At 42.9% G+C, this 20,043-nt stretch overlaps 1 protein-coding gene across 1 annotated transcript in view; it reads right to left on the bottom strand.

The window, feature by feature from the left end:
• ANAPC4 (anaphase promoting complex subunit 4) overlaps positions 1-13,432 on the bottom strand; it is a gene marked incomplete at both ends in the record, with an annotated part of 35,654 nt that extends 22,222 nt beyond the window's left edge. Inside the window, 8 exons of the mRNA XM_080697265.1 lie at positions 1,101-1,205; positions 1,830-1,914; positions 3,015-3,059; positions 3,151-3,177; positions 3,273-3,347; positions 7,606-7,738; positions 9,913-10,018; positions 13,304-13,432. Coding sequence (XP_080553391.1) covers positions 1,101-1,205; positions 1,830-1,914; positions 3,015-3,059; positions 3,151-3,177; positions 3,273-3,347; positions 7,606-7,738; positions 9,913-10,018; positions 13,304-13,432 — 705 coding nt within the window. The remainder of the gene's footprint in view (positions 1-1,100; positions 1,206-1,829; positions 1,915-3,014; positions 3,060-3,150; positions 3,178-3,272; positions 3,348-7,605; positions 7,739-9,912; positions 10,019-13,303) is intronic.
• Between the last annotated feature and the right edge of the window lie 6,611 nt (positions 13,433-20,043).

Consider the following 20,043-nt stretch of genomic DNA (forward strand, 5'->3'; position numbering starts at 1 on the left):
TGCCTCAAGAACAGAGACAAAAGAGGCAGCGCATGGGGAGTCAGGGGAGGGACTGGCGGCAGGAGGCGTCACACACGCCGCGCCGCCCATCTTGCCTACTTCTGGGGGTTCACATGTACTCAGCTTAGGTTGCCATGATAAGTATAATGGGACCTCTGGGGAGATTTCTTGGCAAAGCAAGGCTACCACCTGGATATTCTACAGGAGCCCCATCGAAGTTTCCTTAGTGTAGAATATGAACAATGCACAATCAAAAGGGGGTTTCCCTGCTATAGAGTGACCATTTTACACAAAAAGATGATGTGCTGGTTAAGAGTACAGACCCTGGGGCAACTCTGCCCAGCATCACTTTCCAATTCTGTGACACTGGCAAGTTCTGTGGTTTCTCTGGGTGCCTGTGCCCTTGCCTATGAAACAAGGAATAAGAACAGCCCTACCCATTAGTTGCTGTGTTTGAAGCACTCAGTCTATGGCACATATTAAATCAGTAAGTTGCAGCCTTTATCAATCAGGTTTCAGAGTCCTAAGAAACACGTGCTTAGTTAAACTGGTATAGTAACCAATTACTACGGTCATTAATAGACCGCTGAAATACTGTTTTTATGAAATCTATATTGGAGTATGAGAAAAACAATATCACAGTCACTATAATAACATTCAATATGTAAATATTTAGAATCTGTGAGGTTTTTTTTTGTGTGTGTGGTGCTGGAGATGAACCGAGGTGGGTACTTCGAAGGTATACTCTCAGTCCTATTTTATTTTATTTTTTTGGGGAACAGAGCCCCACTAAGTTGCAGAGAGCCTTCCTAAGTTGCTGAGGCTGGCCTCACACCAGCCATCTTCTTGTCTCAGCCTCCCAAGTACTGGGATTACAGGTGTGCACCACCACACCCAGCTAAAATTTGGTTTTAATGACCACTTGAATATAGCGAGATATGAGTAATAAAAGCCTCTAGGGGCTAGGCATCTAGCTGAAAAGAAGAGAGCATCTTAGCGTGTACAAAGCCCTGGGTCCAATTCCCAGCACCAATCATCCCGCCCAGCCCCTGAAAACAATCTATACTTCCTTTCTACTACGATCAAGTGCCAGTGCTCACCTGAAAGTACGAGACTTCTGCGGCACCACTGGTAGTGACCTCAGTGACCACCGACAACGACTTCAAATCACTTGATAAGCACAGTGCAAGACAGGTACCGGCGATCTGCAAAGCAATCGCAGGCCCCGCCAACTGGATTTTGTATGACGGCTAGGCTCTACCTGCTTAGAAGACTGCAAGCAAAAAGCTGACAGAGGACTTCATACAGCAGACACACGCACCTGGTTCCTGCCCTTCCTAAGCGGCAGGTGAGGTTGGGTGTCTGCCTGCACGGCCCGCCCTAGTCCCCCAGCCCACAGAACCCGGGCTATAGTCTACCTCCTTAGGGAACGGTAAGAGTAAGAAGAAGAGCCCGGAGGAGATGGAGAGGTTGTAAGCAATACTGGGTGACTCCACACCAGGCTTGAGGTTGCTTCTGGTGACTTTCGTTACATCCCAATCACAAACCGTAACTCCTGCCCACAGGAAGTTAACAAAAGGCTAGCCGAAATGGATAATAATCAAGTAGATCGTACTAATCTTTCTGTTAAAGAAAATAACTTGATTCGTTTAGCCAATAGTTTATGAACTCACTTTTAGTTATCATTATATTCTATCCTAGATAATTAATGTCTAAATATTTATGACTGAACTAAAACGGACCCCTTACTGCTTTATTCTCATTCCGTAAGTAAACTGGCTACTATATTCTAAGAAAAACAATAAAGAAAACTTTGAAGAAGATCTTACCCCTGTGACTCGAGCAATTTTGAACATTCCATAAGCGTAAAGTTCAATAAATCCAGAGTTGCCACCAAGGACAAGGATATTAAGCCTAGTTAAAAATAATGCAACAAGCTGAGGACCAGCTAACAACAGAGATGATTAAGTTCTTAAACCAAGATACAAAGGGTTACTGCTCTCAAATAATAGCAATGCTTCAATTCCCTTCCTTCAAGAGGGAATTGAAACATCAAAACTACCAATATTCAATACTCAATACATCAGTCCTATTCCTGTTTTTCTTTTCTGTCCTTTTTTTTTTGTGTGTGTGTGAAACTGGGGGTTTAAATCCAGGGGCATTCTACCTCTGGGCTATACCCACAGTTCTATTTTTAGTCTTTATTTTGAAACAGGGTCTCCCTAGGTTGTGGTGGGCCTCACTAAATTGCTCAGGCTAGCCTCCAATCTGTGATCCTCCCGTCTCAGCCTCCCAAGTACTGGGATTATAGACATGAGCCACCAAGCCTAGTTCGATTCCTTTTTTTCAAAGAACAATACAAATTTCCTGCAAGCCAGGCACGGTGGTGCATGTTTGTAATCCCAGCACTCGGGAGGCTGAGACCAGAGGATAGTGGTTCAAGGACAGCCTCAGCTACTTAGCGAGACCCTCTGCAACTCAGTGAGACCTGGTTTCAAAATGAAGAATAAAAAATAGGGCAGGGCTGTAGCTCGGAGGTCGAATGTCCCTGGGTTCCATTCCCAGACCCTCAATATAAAGAAAGAAAGAAAGAAAGAAAGAAAGAAAGAAAGAAAGAAAGAAAGAAAGAAAAATTTCCTGTAGCCTAACAAAAATCAGTTTACAGTAATATTATTATGTACAATCAGTAACACAGCAGTCCTTCTAGCTAATACAAAGTGTTATCAGTTTTATTAGACATAAAGCAAAGCATACTAAATAGGCCTACGAAGCCCGGATAATGTAAACAAATGTAACAAACTCTAGTACTTCTATCCTTTTCCTTCTTATTAAAATAAACAAAGATACATTATAACATTATTAAAGTCGACAAAACAAAAGACCAGTTATACTGTCCAGAGGTATTAATGACAATGTGAAATAAGAGGACAATTAAAAGACTTGCTTTGAGACTTGCAGGAACTGCTTCAAATATGACTGAATAGCAACTTAGTGAAGACATCTGCAAGACTTACCTGACATCGCCCAAGAGCTTAATAATTTCATCAGAATTTTCTTCACTAAAATACAAAAATAAATTGGGTCACCTTTCAATTTTATTTTTCTAATATAAGATCATTTCACTTGAAACAAAAAAAAAATAAATCTTACCTAAATATTTTTGAGGTGCTGCTATAACTAGGGAAATAGATAAGGATAAAAAATAAAGTGTTAAAAGTAGAGGAAAGAGAATACACAAGATTAATTCCAAAGAATGAAAGTCTGATACGTACTTTTTTGGCAACGTGGGAAGCTTAGGTAAGAGAAGATTTGATTCGTCTTCAGCATTATAGAAGGATGTCAGGACACTGAAAGGAGGGGACACAGCATTGTACAGTGAAGATTTTACTTTGCAGTAAATATGTCCACTTAAAAAAAGACTCCTAAAATGGGAGATTAACTTTGTTTTGTGTACTGGGACTGAACCCAGGAGGGTTTTATCTGAGTTATACCCATAGTTCTCCATTTCTCTACCTGCTTATTTGGTGGTGCTGAGAATTGAACCCAGAGGCATTCCACCTCCGAGCTACATCCCCAGACTGATTTTATTTCTTATTTGGTGGTACTGGGGGTGGAACCCAGAGGCTTTCTACCTCCGGGGTATACTCCCAGACCTTTTTTTTTTTTTTATTTTGGAAACAGGGTCTCACTAAGTTGCCGAGAGCCTCACTAAGTAGCTGAGGCTGGCTTCGAACCTGCGCGATCCTCCTGTCTCAGCCTCCCAAGCGCGGGGATTACAAGCGTGCGCCAACATGCCCGGCTAACACCCTTATTTTTGATATTTTTATTGTGGCTTGTTTATCTGTAGCCAAACACTGAGGAACTTAAGAAAACAGAAAGAGGATCTCTCTTGTTTCCAAACTGCCTTAATAATTTTAGTGAACAAGAATATATACCTTTCTGATGTGAAATTATTGTGATTAAAAGTCCTTGCAGATAGTGTTTATAATATGTTAATACACTGTAATTATCTATGGCAATTACAACAGACCTATTCTTTTGTAGAAGAAACTTCTATGTACTGAACCCCAAGTTTTCTAGGTTTCTACATGTAACTTTCATTGCACATTAAAAGATCAGAATAGATGACTTCCCACAAAAAAAACAGCGAATGCATTCAGCTGAGAAGTTCAACACGTAACTACAGTTATAGACTCATGTTTCTAAGGTGCTGCCTGAGTGAAATACGCATGCGTGTGTCACAGAAGTGCAACGGAAAGGAAGTTAACCGGTATCCTTTAGCAAAGAACTCAGACTGCTAATAAATGATTACAAAATAAGATGGCGCTCACTGCCCAAGCTTTGATTTGCTTGGGTTTTTTATTTTTTTTTATTTATTTTTAATTTTTTTGGTGGTACTGAGATGGAACCCTTCTACCTCGGGGCTACACGCCCAGACCTATTTTATATTTTATTTGGAAACAGGCTCTCTCTTCGAACCAGCGCGATCCTCCTGTCTCCGCCTCCCAAGTGCGGGGATTACAAGCGTGAGCCACCATTCCCGGCTAGATTTGCCTGGGTTTTTGCAAATCTGGTTATTTTAATGTCACTCTCTTGATATGACTTTTTTGTTTCAGTGTAGGGATCTACTGCGTAAGTACATAAGCAAGAGCACCTTTTCTGTTTCTTTCAAAAGGTTCAAGTATCAAATAAAAGGGGCAACTTTAAAAATATTTGTGGGGATTTTTGAGAAAGAGGAAAAATGGCCCAAATCACCCAGAAAATAAACATATTATACTTTAGTATTATGCGATTTTATTTCAAAACACAAACACCTTTTACTTTAAACTTTATCATACCTGAAGTCTGTACGCTTTGCAAAAATCCACATGTAAGAAGACAAGGCAGCCGGGTGTGGAGACACACACAGGCCTATCTTCTAGTACTAATGAGACCCAGACAGGAGAATCACAGGTTCGAGGCTCGGCAACTCAGCATGGGTCTGGGCAACTTGACAAGAGCTTGCTGCAGAAATAAAGACTAGCCGCCGGGCGTGGTGGCGCACGCTTGTAATCCCCGCGCTTGGGAGGCAGAGACAGGAGGATCGCGCAGGTTCGAAGCCAGCTGCGCGCACTGGCTTAAGAGACCCTGTTTCCAAATAAAAATGTAAAAATAGGTCTGGGAGTGTAGCCCAGAGGTAGCAGGGCTTCCAGGAACCCCAGTACCACCAAAAAAAAAAAAAAAAAAAAAAAAGAAAGAAAGAAATAAAGACTAGCCAGGGGCAGGGTTGCATGTCTATAATCCCAGTACTTGTGAGGCTGAGACAGAAGGATGAAAGGTTTAAGGATAGCCTCAGGAGCACAGCAAGACTCTCAGGAACCTAATGAGACGATTTCAAAATGGAAAAGAAGTAAGTGAAGGATGGGGGTATAGCTCAGAGGCAGAATGCCCCTGGGTTCCAGAGCCAGTGCCACAAAAAAATGAAAAAAAAAGAAAAAGGACTAGTGGGGGGTATAGCTCAGAGATGAACGCCTCTGGGTTAATCCCCAGAACAACAACAACAACAACAAAAAGATGACAACATGGCTTTGTTTACTGAGATTCACGTATCACATTTGTTTAATATGATGCTTTAAAATTAACCCAGAGCCGGGCTTGGTGGTGCACACTTGTAATCCCAGCATTTGGAAGGCTAAAACTGGAGGATCGCGGTTCACGGACTGCCTCAGCTACTTAGTGAGGCCCTCCGTAACTTAGCAAGACCGTTTCCAAATAAAGAATAAAAAATAGGGCAGGGAGTATAGCTCGGTGGTCGAATGGCCCTGGGTTCCATCCCCAGACCCACAAAAACAAACAAACAACAACAACAACAACAAAAACCCAGAACTCAGTACTTTTAGAAACAAAACCTTCTAGTTTTATAACATCACAAAATAAATGTCACAAACATTAGCCATTGTAAAAATACTCAAATCTAACAGTCACAAATGAGAACTATAAAACTAGGGATTTCTTTTGTTATTTTTGCAAAACAAATCAGCCTATACACTTTACAATTAAAGGAATGAGTATGTAATTCCTCAGCACATGAAGTATATGCATATCTATTCAGTATCCAGATACTGACCAAGAATTTATTTTTAACTCTCAATTAAGAAACCACAAGTAAAGATACAAGTACTAAAAGTAATTTTTTTATTTATTTATTTATTTATTTATTTATTTATTTATTTATTTATTTATTTATTTTTGGTGGTACTGGGGGTGGAACCCAGAGGCTTTCTACCTCCAGGCTATACTCCCAGACCTTTTTTTATATTTTATTTGGAAACAGGGTCTCACTAAGTTGCTGAGAACCTCACTAAGCAGCTGAGGCTGGCTTCGAACCCGTGCGATCTTCCTGTCTCAGCCTCCCAAGCGCGGAGATTACAAGCGTGCGCCACCACGCCCGGATCTAAAAGTAATTTTTAAAACTCTCCAATTAATACTGGTTCCATGGCTTACACATCCCCGAGAATTCGACAACCTAGCTATACCTTTTGACGAAATCTTATTTATTTCCATTTCTTTCTCAATTCTACCTCTATTTATAAGGATGGAAATAAATGAGTGAGCAAGCGAAACAGTGGAGATGTGGAAAGTTCTTTTCCCACTTTCACACACGTTGGCTGTGCCGAGGAGACCCAAAATGTCCGCGTGGTATTTCTCAATTCTTAGTAGGAGGCCTGTTGGGAGCTCTGAGCAGGTTAATAAGGCATGTTCTGTTCCTCTCGCCTTCCAGAAATTCACATACCTGTTTGTTTACTTATTTTTTGTGGTACTGAGAGTGAAACCCAGGGGCTTTCTACCTCCGGGCTATACTCCCAGCCCTACTTTATATTTTATTTGGAAACAGGGTCTCACTAGGTTGCTGAGAGCCTCACTAAGTAGCCAAGGATGGCTTTGAACCTGTGTGATCCTCCTGTCTCAGCCTCCCATGCGCTGGTGTTACAAGCGTGTGCCACCATGCCCGGCTCTCACATACCCATTTGTATTATTAACATTCAGGATTTACAAACTCATTTGATATTAACTTAGTAAAACTGAGTTAGAAAGAAAAAGCTAAAGGAAAGATAAGTACCATCCCCAGACAAAAAAAAATTAAAAAAATTAGTCAAACTCACTGAATCCTCAGTTCATCTTTCTCATGAGCCAGGTGTATTACTTGACTACAAAAACTAAAACTGCTTTCATGAAACAAAGAAAATATGAGGACCACGGACACAGAAGTCATTTAGTATCAGATCAGAATGCTCAATTTAGCACTTTTCATATACTAAGAAAATTGACTAAGCCACAAAGGACAAAGCTCCAGACAAAAGTATTTGGTGAATAGGAAAGCAGACCCTCAATTTCCTCACCAGTACTTTAATATTACTTGAAACTATAAATCACTGATATAAGCTACTAGTGACTAAAAAGAATAATCTTCACCATTCAGGCAGTGTTGCACCAGTACGAAAAATTCTAGAAGAAAAAACCAAAACCTAACAGTATTAAAACGTTTCATCTTGATAAACTTGAAACCAAAATTTCAACGTAATATGCATATGCTGAGTACTTGGGAACCACTTCTTTTCTCATTACCTGCTTTCTACAGTCACTTCCATCCAATGCATACAAGAAACTGGAGCCTCCACAGAAAAAGAGTGCAAGCTTTCAGGTTTTTCTACGTCGCATAAAATAATTTTCTTGGTGTCAGCAAGAGCAAAAGCCAAAACTAAAATGAGAAAACAATCAAAATAAACTAGTGTAACATTTGAGAAAAATGAATGGGTATTTCATCTATTGCCCAGTTTTACTATTTTAAACACATCTTACAGAATCACTTCATCTAAAAATTCTTCCTTTATTATTTTTTTTATACTTTAAAAAATTTTTGGTGCATTGTATTCATACATCATCTTGGGGTAAAAAACTTGTGTGAACATACATGTACACATCGCCCATTTAGCCCCTACCCAATTCCCACCCCATCCCCTCCCCCTCCCTCCTTCCCATGCTTGGCTTAGTGGCTGACTTCAATACGTTTAAGTACATTGCTCCTTTATTATTTTAAAAACTAAACAGATCTTTGCATACAATCACATTATTGCCTAAGCTTATTTTTTTTATTATTCATGAGTGATCTACGACTTTCTCACATATTGTACTTAATGTCTAACATATCAGAGTCTCCAGACTGGAACCCTGTTGTCAACAGAAAATATAGAACAGATCACAACATGTAAAGAATTATCGCCACCTATCAGACCCATAAACAGGTCTGAAAGACAGGAAGTGGCTGCATCTGCTGTGTTCTTGGAAGTCTTTTTATTCCTCTTTTATGCTTCTATCCTAGCATGGGAAACAAGTCCATGGAATACCGCTGAGCCCTCTTCCTATGACTCTGGGGTAGTTTCCCTATATATCTTCCTAACATATTTAAGACTTTATACATAAAGAGCAGTGAGTGTCGCTGCATACCACCACACAGAACTTGGCAAAATGCGGGGCAATGCCAGCCTCCTTTTTAAAAAACAATTCAAATTAATCTGGAAATAATCATTATTCAACAAAAAGCTTACTGTCAAAAACATTAAGACAGACTTTTAAAACGACGAATTAGATTCTACTTATATACCTTTAAACACACAGTGGGTTTCATAATGTAACTTTGAAATCCCATGTTTTTGGATAAATAATACGATTTAATTATTATTTATTATTTACTTATAATTTATTATTTTCCTTATGTTAGACCTAGGAATGTAGCACAGTAATAGAGCAACTTGTCTCCCATGGGCAAGGCTCCGAGTTTGATCCTTAGCATCACAAAAAGCAAACAAAAAATTGTACTGAAAGTCCCTTGACGCTATACATACTGTATACATACTCTGAACAAAACAAGTACAGAATAAGCATAGAATTTTGAAAGCATTTCTGGAAATCCTACTGCTGGGTATTAACTGAAGGAGCTAATCACCGGACGTTCTTCCCAGTGTTCAGAAAGTTTCTACGGCACTGCTTATAAAAGCCCAAACCTAGAAATGATCTGAATATCCACCAAATGGGGTTGATTAAGTAAATTACAGTATATATAATGGATTACTATGAATCGTTAACATTAATGTGGTACATAGAACCAAAAGAGAAAAAAAAAAAAACATAACTAGCATACAACAAATGACTGATAAACTGTACACGCAGACCTCTACATATATGTATTTTATCAAAAAATGCTGGAAAGGTTGTTCACCAAAATAGAAATGTTATTATCTCTAAGCGATAGGCTTTCAGAGAATTTTCACTTAATATTCATCTATAATATCACCCGTTTACAAAAAAAGGTTCACTCTTTTGGTTAAAATACCACTAGCAGAGAAGAACTTGAGGCTGTAGGGTTTACGGCATTTGACTGTATTGACTGTATGTGTACAAAAGCTCAAATAAGGGCTGTCTTTGTAAAGTGACACGTGGAAGAAGGGTTCGGTTATTAGAGGTAAACCAAGCTCCAACATAAAAGGCAGCGGGAGGAAAAGATCACACGGAAATGGAGAGAAAGGTGATGGTCCCTCGGGTGCAGCAAACGCACAGAGCATTTATGAAACACAATAGTGCTGAAATGTATTTTAGGAAGAAAAAGGCCAGTATGGTATTGAATAGCCGTAGAGAGGCGGTGCTAGAGCCAAATGGTGTGAGAACAAGCCCAAAGTATTGTTTACTCCATTAGCTTTCACGTCAGTATTACTGTTGCCAAGAAATAAGATGGTAAAATTCGTCTGAGTTCTATGAGAAGATATTAAATCATTCTAAAAATGTATACTAAAATTAATTCTTTCTGAAAACAGGCATTCTTTGTAGAATACTCTCCATGAAAGTAAAAAAATACACATTATGTAATATTGTTATTACGTTTGCCATCGGGTCTCCAAGCCAGACAGGTCACTTCCTTTCCTGTATTTTCATTTGGTGGAAAACTCCAAACTCGTTGAAAACTTGCAAGTCGATGAAGTAAAACCTAAGATGAAACACACATGATGGAAGAAAATTAAAAATGCATTTTCAAAACCAAATCTGGATTCCACAATGTAATTTTTTTTTTTTTTTTTTTTTTTTTGCCGGTTTGGGGATGGAACCCAGGGGCATTTGACCCCCGAGATACACTCCCTGCCCTATTTTTTTTTTTAATTCTTTATTTTGAAACCAGGTCTTCTCACTGAGTTGCAGAGGGCCTCACTAAGTAGCTGAGGCTGCCCACGAACCGCGATCCTCCGGTCTCAGCCTCCCGAATGCTGGGATTACAAGTGTGCGCCACCACGCCTGGCTGCAAAATTTTTAAAAATGTTCATCTCTCGGTAAAATATTTACCGGGAGAACAGGGGGAGAGTGTTTGAATGTATGTAAGGTATTTGCAAGCAATGGGTGAAATGAAAAAGCCCAGTTTAACCCTGTGCCATATACATTTGCCTATCATTTGTGTCCACAGGATACTAACCTTTTAGAAAGGAATAAGAAGACCATCAAAGGAGATGACAAGAACAAAAGAAATAAAAAACACAGCACAAAAAACATAGCTGTGCTATAGTCAAAAAATTAAACTTTGCACACTTGTAATCCCAGTACTTGGGAGGCTGAGACAGGAGGATTGCAGGTACGGGGCCAGCCTCAGCTACTTAGTGAGACCCTGTTTCAAAATAAAGAATAAAAATTCGGGATAGGGGTGTAGCTCAGAGGTAGAATGCCCCTGGGTTCGATCCCCAGTAACACACACACACACACACACACACACACACACAACAACAATTAAACTTAGGATCAGGCAAGTTGACATCTAATTTCATTTGTGTCACTTTCTAGGTATGGATTTAGACAAGTCACTTATCCATTCTACATTTGCATTTCCACACTAGTAAATGTCCATCTTGGAGGGCCAAAATGATGCCCCAGGACCCCTTCAGCTTCAAACCCAAGCCTCCCATTACTCTGTCCTCTATACAACTATTGAAAATAAGGAAGAAAAGACTCAGGAGAATGTGAACTTCTGAAAAGACCCCTCCCAATCTCCTTGTCCTCTGACCACGGCTCCATTTTCCTTCACAGCTCAGAGCGCCCTCCACTCCTGGTAGCAACAGTCACACAACAAATCTAGGACTCCAAAGGAATTGCTCAGCCCCTAGACTTTTCTGGAACCATCAAACCCTCAACCACCTTACTTCTGAAACCCTTTGGTGGTGGTACTGGGGGGTGGAACCCAGAGGCTTTCTACCTCCGGGGTATACTCCCAGACCTTTTTTTTAAAATTTTATTTGGAAACAGTGTCTCACTAAGTTGCTGAGAGCCTTACTAAGTAGCTGAAGCTGGCTTCAAACCTGTGCGATCCTCCTGTCTCAGCCTCCCAAGCGCGGGGATTACAAGCGTGTGCCACCACGCCCGGCTACTTCTGAAACCCTTTGTACCCGTTGGCATTCATGAGTATGTGCCATCACGATCCCCTCTTTTTTTCTTTTTCTCTGAAATGTGCCTCTCACTTGAAGACACTGCTTCCCTGTAACGTTTACAGGTGTTGGCCATTCTGTCCTCTGAAATACTACCGGTGAAGGTATCCTCGCGATTTGGATGCCACTTCTTGATGACTTCTCTAACGTATGCACCCCATACCACTATCACTCTTAATACAGTTCTCTCAGTCCACAGGCCCCCACCCTATCCCCCTCATTCCTTGAAGACTCCTGGCTCACTTGTGCTTTCCAATAGTACTCACTACCATTCTTGGAGACACTTCCCAATGACTTCTTCTATGACCACATCTTCTACCTCACTTCAGCTACTTTTAAAGTCATACACACCCTCAGCCTGGCCACCACTGACAATATAATGCCGCCGAAATCTGTTTCAAATTTTCATTCCCACTTTCCCTCCACTGTCTCTATCCTGCCAGTTGATCTCTACTAAAACCCCACTCCAGTTCCTCAACCTCTCCAGGGCATTCAATCTGTTGATTCTCCCACCTCACCTGCCTCCTTGATCAGGCTAGAACCTCCGGCTCGTCACTAAAATTGCTCCCCTTGCATATATAACATTAACTCCTTTGCTTTCTCATACTTACAAAACAATAATCCTGGTACAACCTAACCATGCCTGCACCCTCACAGCCAAAGAGAATGAAGAAATACATACAACCACACCCACTGGTTTCTCAAATTACTAGACCACTAACCACACGTGGCTCTTAATATTGACCGGCAGTCCTATTACCAACCTTGTTAACTTTTTCACTCCTCTTCTTTCTCTCCTCTCAATTACTTTCTTCTCCATATTCGCTCTTAGACAATGCCCTGCTTCTTCTTAGAGAAACAGAAGCAACAGCGTCTACTATTATGCCTAACTATGCCCTGCCCCTCTACCTTCTCTCATCCTATCATGACTACTACCTGTATTGCTCTCTAGAGCCATGACAGGGTTCCAAAAGAGGAAGACAAGAAGACCTATGGAGAGCCCTAAGGAGCTGGCCATCAACGTCCTTCCTACTGGGTCTTTGGACTGCTAAGATTTCCTTATCACCCAGTCCCTGAACATGATTGCACACAACACAACTTTATCTGATCACTATCGAGTAAACTTGCCAAATGCCCAAAAGAGGAAAGATGCGCAGGTGAAGGTTTCCTTTCAAAATGGCTGCCTAGTACTACCTCTCAGTAGAAAGTTGGGTACCATCGGCTTATGGTTGATGAAGCAGTATGTGGTGCTAAATAGTAATGCCAACTGACAAGAGCCACACACATTCTGTCAGCTATTTTGGGTGGATGGTGGTTATCCAGCCCAGGAATAAAACCTGGACTACAGGCCATAAACTCTTCAGCCTCCCCTGTGGGAGCTACATGCAAGCACATCTGCTGTGGGGCTTGACAACAATTCATCCTTATTCAGCTACTAACCTAAAAGCAGAATTAGGGCAGTGTCCGTAGATTTACTGTTTAGTGCCTGAGAGGCTGGCACATCATGGGCTTTTCAAGAGACAAATAAATGAACGGAAGCGACTTGAGGATTCAGGGCTGTGTAGTCGTGTTAAGCTCTGTGAAAACTTCTTTTGGCCATAAGATACAGAAAACGGGCATATATATCACCTTTGGCAGATAGTCTTTTACACTTTCACTTAATGCTTACAGCCGTCCAGGGCAGGGCGGGGTACACAGGTGGCCCCCCAGGCCTGCAGTGAGGGAAACCGAGGCTGGCGCAGAGGCCCACGGGGACAGGGCTGGGCTGGGCTCTCGGCCCACTGCAGGCCGACCGCCGGCTCACTTACCTCGCCCGCGGTGTTGGCTAAGGCAATGAGATCCCGCTTAGGTGACCAGACCAGGAAAATGATCTCTTGCGGCAGCTGCTTCTCTCCCACCACCCGGAAGGATGGGAAACAGGTCGGAAAGCGCAACATGGGGGCGGCCCTGGAACCACGCCCCGGTGGGATGCCCGCAGAGCCCCAGGCCACCAGCCTCGGCCAGCTGCCCCAATCCGCGGCGATCGCGGCGAGGGGACCCTGCGCCGCGGACCAGGCCCAGATGCCCCCTCCCGCTCCCCGGGCCGGCCGCGCGCAGGACCCTCCGCGCCGCCCCGCCGCGCGCGCGAGACACTTCCGGCGGGGTCTCCTCGCGAGAGGAAGGAGGTGGCGCGGGATGGGCTGGGGATGGGCGGGGCTTGGCGGGGTCCAGCGATAGGCTGGAGCGGGGAGGGGCCTGGGCGGGGCGACTGGCGGGGCCCAGTGATAGGCTGGTGCAGGGGCTGGGCGGGACCTGGGCGGGGCGAGTGTGGGCGCCGGGTCCCTATGCGGGCGAGGGCGTGTCCCTGGAACTGGCCCAGAGTCTTTTTTCTTCTTTTTTAGTACTAAGGATGGAGTCCAGGGGCATTCTACCACCGAGCTACACTCCTAGCCCTTTTTATTTTATTGCGGTACTGGGGGTGGAACAGGGACATTGCACGTCTGAGCTACACCCCCAGCCTCATTTTTTAGTCCTTTTAATTTTGAAAAAGTGTCTGAGTTGCGAAGGGCCTCGCTAAGTAGCTGAGGCTTGTCCATGAACCCTGTTCTCCAGTCTCAGCCTCCCGAATACTGGGATTACAAGCCTGCGCCACCACGCCCGACTTATTTTTTTTTACTTGAAACATGATCTCACTTAATTCCTGAGGGTCTCGCTAAGGTGCTGGCACTGACTTCGAACTTGCGATCCTCCTGCCTCAGCCTCCCAAATACTGGGACTATAGGCTGCGCCACGCTGGGACGTCTGCAGTCTTTAGCTGAGATGCATGCGATGTGTAGGTATGCTTGCAGGTCTCTCGCGTTTTCCTGGAAGTTCATTGCTGTGGGGAAAAGGGCCATCAGAGGTCTTGCAATGAGGCTACAGACACTGTAAACTTTAAACCGTATTAGCTGGAGATCTTTGACAGCCTTTTGGTAGTTATCAGTCCTAGTTGCTCAATAGAATTTTAAAAAGCTCCATTTGTCCCGGCAACATCCCAGACCAATTAAAAGAGAATTAAGACTGGATGGACCCCAGTATTTATTAAAACTCATTAAGTGATTCCAGTGGGCAAAGGGGAGTGGGACTGCTTAAAACCACACTCACATATGGAAATAATACTGGATTTCTTGACCCACTTAAATATGCACCTCACAGCTTATTGGTAGAAGCAGTCCCAACAAAATAAACAAGGACTGTAGGCTCCCATAAGATTTATCCTGTGGCTAAGCATTTACTCTGTGAAAAAGTGTGTACCACATGATTGCATGGGACATGTACTCTGCTCAGAGGGCTCCCTGCCTGGCTGATACTGTGTAAATCAGAATCTATCCAACACTCCTTTAAAAAGAACACATTTAAATGTGTTAATGCATTCAACGGTTCTCACAGCTTTGGCCCGCCTAAGAGAATGTGATGGTATCACTCTGGAATTCTTGAACTAGACATCCTTGGTAGAGAGCCATCCACCTTTCACCTCTTGTAGAGAGAAAGAGGTGGCAGGGCCTTTACCTTGCAATAATTCCCATTTTCCTGCCCTCTCTGGATCTGGTTCCTGAGAAGGAGCTGACAGAGTAGATAAATTCAGGAACAAATGTTCAAGGAGCTGCTTTGTGCCCAGCACTGTTCTTGTTTATCTCTTACCTTGATGCCTACACTGCTCCCTCTCAGACACGAGCTCCGCTACCCTTGCCTTTACTGCAAACACCTTCGCACGTCCCTCCACGTCTTCAGTCAACCTGTCCACAGTGAAAACGGACTTCCCTTTGTTATTCATAAGATGCATTTTCAGGTATTGTTTAATGATTTGATACGGTGATATTGTTCTGGTGGGGGAGTCCACTCTCTAGGCACGTACAGACCCAAATATCTGTTTTCCTGAAACTTGTATTGAATATGAACCCCCCATACAACACATGAAAATTTAATAGAGGTATTAACACACAAAGGACACAAGAGAGTAGAACTACTTGCACATTACCCCTTAAGAAGAGTATGAATCTCCCAGAAGGCATTGTGGCACAGGAAGCAACACAGATGTGAGGCCCAGATGTGGGCAGGAAATAGCAGAGTCTTCTGTGCAAATCCTCACGTGTATTGATGTGGAGTGGGAGACAGGGTCCAAAGAGGCCATAGGACAAGAGCTATCAACATGGTGTCCCAGGCCTTTTCTTTTCCAGTCTCATAAAGAGATTTGGCTTTACCCATTTTGTTTCTTTGCTTCCCCATCAGAAGAAAACAGTGCTTTTTCAAACTGGCTTATTTTTGCCTCTGTGGCACAGAATTAAAAGGAAAGGAGGCCCAGGGCTCAGGTAGAGTTTGTTTTGTTTTGTTTGTGGTACTGGGGATGGAACCCAGCGGCTTTCTACCTCTGGGCTACACTCCCAGGCCTATTTTACATTTTATTTGGAAACAGGGTCTCACTAAGTTGCTGAGAGCCTCACTAAGTAGCTGAGGCTGGCTTCAAACCTGTGTGATCCTCCTGTCTCAGCCTCCCAAGTGCTGGGATTAAAAGCATGTGCCACCACGCTGGGTGGCAGCTGTGCGTTTTTGGTTTTGGTTTTTGCAGGTCTGGAGATGGAACCCACAGGTATTTGACCTCCGATCTATTTCTTATTTCTTTATTTTGAGACAGGGTCTCACTAAGTTGCAGAGGACCTCACTAAGTAGCTGAGGTTGTCCGCAAACCATGATCATCAGGTCTCAGCTTCCCAAATGCTGGGATTACAAGCGTGTGCCACCACGCCTGGCTCAGCTGTGCTTTTTAAAGGTGGCCAAGGAAGCATTCTAATTCCATGCTCTGTATACCCTCCTCCTAGTGTTTGTTTGCATTTATTTATTTATTTATTTATTTTAGTGTGTGCTGGGGATTGAACCCAGGGGCGTTCTTTCTACCTCCAAGATACAGCCCCAGCCCAATTTTTTATTCTTTATTTTGAAACAGGGTCTCACTAAGTAGCTGAGGCTGGCTTTGAACCTGTGTGATCCTCCTGTCTCAGCCTCCCAAGTGTTGGAATTAAAAGCCTACACTCAACTCTTCTGGTTCAAGAAGGAGGAGGAGAGGAGAATGAAGAGGAGGAAGAAGAGGAGGAGGAAGAGGAGGAGAAGCAGCAACAAGAACTACCTTTGAAGAAGTAACTTTGTAGCTACTAGGCTCTTTCTTCTGGCTAGCCCAGGCCTCTGGCGCCTTTTCACACTACCATAGTGTAGGATTGGATTTTGCAGGACCAGGGAACTGCCAATGGGAATCAGGAGGGAGGGGAGCATGTGAGCATCACACTGCCTCACTGATTATCTAGGACCTTAACTATTATGAAGAGGGTGATGGGTCAGAGAGGATTTGAGGTGTCAAGATGGCAGGAAGACTAGGTAAGGTAGGGGAGGGAGAGGGTTCCAAAATATATTCCTCAAGTAGGAGAAGCGATTATTGATTAGATTGGGGCAATGAAAAGGAACAGTTGCAACTCAGCTGGCGTACTTGGGTGCACACTCAGGGAATGGAGAACTGGTTGTTGTTGAATGGGGGATTGGGAGGAACAGGAAGTCATACGGGAGGAAAGTCGGCCAGAGTAAAGGAGGACCCACTGAGGACTGTGTCGAGGTGCAAGTGAGCATGAAAATCTATCCATCATGACCAACAGGCAGCTGGAAAGGCGGGGTAAAGGGGAAGCCAGAGCCTGAGCAAAGATCAGAGATCCCTATTCACAGAGACAGACTGAGCTGAGCGGGGTGTGACTGATCCAGGCCGCGTGGAGGGCTGCTATTCTGAGGTCGTAAAACAGGTGCAACATACATACAAAATAAGCAAGTTGTGAATTTGCTGGAAAGAGAAATAAATATGATAGTTGATATTAGAATCTCTATGCTCTAACATAGTTACACGCATTGGGGACCAAATACCTGACTTAAACTGAAAAAAGCAGAGCTGGGGATATAGCTGAGTGGTATAGCACTTGCCTAGCATGTACGAGGCCCTGGGTTCAATCCCCAGCAACACACACAACACACACACACAGCAAAAATCATGTCACAAGTAATAACTAGAATATATTGCCTTACATAAATTAAAAATCTAGTAATAGGGTCAACTTCAGGGTGGGCTGCATCCCGCAGGATTATATCATGGCAAGGCTGGCTCCCCATGTGACTACTGGAAGACTACAAACAGAAGTAGAGCTATGTGCTTCTTTACTGAGAAAGTAAGCTGGAGAGGGTGTCATGATCCCTCCCGTCCCTTCCCCAAATCCCAAACAGGCTAACAATGAGGGAGGTTGGAATGCTGCTACTGAACAATCACAGTGTCCAATATAACAACCAGTAACTGTTAGTCCAAGGGGAGTTTTAAGTATACAGCCCATTTTATAAGATGGGAGATGTCCTGTCTTGGCAGAGTGAGCCTAAACGCTAATGATCCATGGTATTTTTGTCTCCTATAACCACTACAGTTGTGGGAAAGAAATTCAGAGATGACCTCCTATGACTCCCAGGTTGAAGAAAGAAGTTCCAATAAAAGCTACAAAATCAATATTCACAAATATAGGAAATATACATGTATTAATATGTAGCATTTTACACATTAATAGCACATTACATGAGCATATTAACATGTTAATTACTAATACAAAATAGATTATGTATTTATTCTAAGAAAATTAAAAAAGATTTGGTTCTAAACATGTTCATGGTAAACTTTATTCACAATAGTGAGAAAATACAAAATTACATGTGCAACTAAAGGTGATTTGTTTTATTTAGATATGGTAAAGCCAGCCTGAAGAATACCATTTTTTGTTTTATGGTAGTGGAGATTGAACTCAAAGATATTCTACCTCTGAGCTGCATCCCCAGCCCTTTTTATTTATTTTGTTTTGTTTTGGTGGTACTGGGGGTGGAACCCAGAGGCTTTCTACTTCCGGGCTATACTCCCAGACCCATTTTATATTTTATTTGGAAACAGGGTCTCACTAAGTAGCTGAGGCTGGCTTCGAACCTGTGCAATCCTCCTGTCTCAGCCTCCCAAGTGCGAGGATTACAAGCGTGCGCCACCACGCCCGGCTTTTTTATTTTGAAACAAGGTCTCACTAAGTTGCTGAGGCTGGCCTCACACATGATTCTCCTGTCTCAGCCTTCCAAGTCCTAGGATTCCAGGAATGGGCCACCACACCCAGCTGAAGAATACCACTTTTATAGACATAAACTGATGTTCATAACATATTATGAAAATGTAGGGGTTCCAAGACAATATGTATTTCTAATTCCATTTCTTGGGGGGGAAATTTTAGCCTGTGTGTGTTTACTTACACAATAATCTATCTCTGGGAGAATAGGGAAGGTATAACTGTGGCTATCACTGGGTTGTAGAATTAGGGATACTTTTAATTTTCTTTGATGGATCTGCCTTATATGTCAACTGAAAAGTTAACAGGCAGCAATTCTTGCCTCCATTTGTTCTCCTTAGCACACAAAAGGTTCGGAGCAGCTTCCTTGGTTTGCTCCCATTTCTGCCTTCCCCAAGCAGGTGAAGAAGCTCGCCATCCTCTCAGGCTTCCTTTCTGAGCTCACCCACTGCTATCGCTCTGCCGCCGGCAGTGTGTCAAGCAACGGGAACTGTGAGAATCTTGGGACTGTCCGTTAACGGGATGGAGCTCACCTCTCAGAACTCTGAGATCTTCTCGCTCACTCTTGGAGCTATTTTCCTCAATCTTGCTGAGTTAATATTTATACTAACACACCCCAAACCAAACAGTAGAGATCCGATCTTCACTTTATTGCAATGGCCTTCTCAGCCGACGTTCAAGTAATTAAACACATGTCCAATGTTCCAATTAAAATGACATCAAATAGGTGAAATTGGATTTCCTCTGCATTTAGTGGAAGCTTCCCTTACCTAGGGAACTCTGAATGTTCTGGCTTCTTACCTGAAGGGTTCTGAAGCATAAAACGGTCTGAAATGGCATTTCCACTCACTGAGTTGGTACTGATGAGCACCTATTACTACCAAAAATATCTATGCTATCCTGGCCACCTGCTTCACTAACTGAGGTCGCACATGATGCAGCCAGGAATCTCTGTTATCAACATGGCTGAGGAAGTTCCCTGAGGAGTCCCAGGGAACAAACCCAGTGATGTCCAGAGCCCTGCCCTCAACGAGCTTCTAATCTGTAGATAACAAGTACAGAACATCATTCTAATACAAGGTAGGATTTAAACACTTGAAAGATGTATAAAATGAAACACACACACACACACACACACACACGCACGCACGCACACACACACATGCACATACACACACACACACTTTAATTTCTATTGGCCAGAGATGCACTTCTCAACAGAGATGTTGTGAAGATGACAGCCTCAGGACCCTTTGTATTTTTTTTTCCTTTTTTTATTTTTTTGGTGGTACTGGGGTTCCTGGAAACCCCTCTAGTCCGGGCTACACTCACAGACCTATTTTTTATATTTTTATTTGGAAACAGGGTCTCTTAAGCCAGCAAGGCTAGCTTCGGACCTGTGCTATCCTCCTGTC

This window comes from Muscardinus avellanarius, assembly GCF_963383645.1.
Source record: "Muscardinus avellanarius genome assembly, chromosome: 6".
Taxonomy (NCBI): Eukaryota; Metazoa; Chordata; class Mammalia; order Rodentia; family Gliridae; genus Muscardinus; species Muscardinus avellanarius.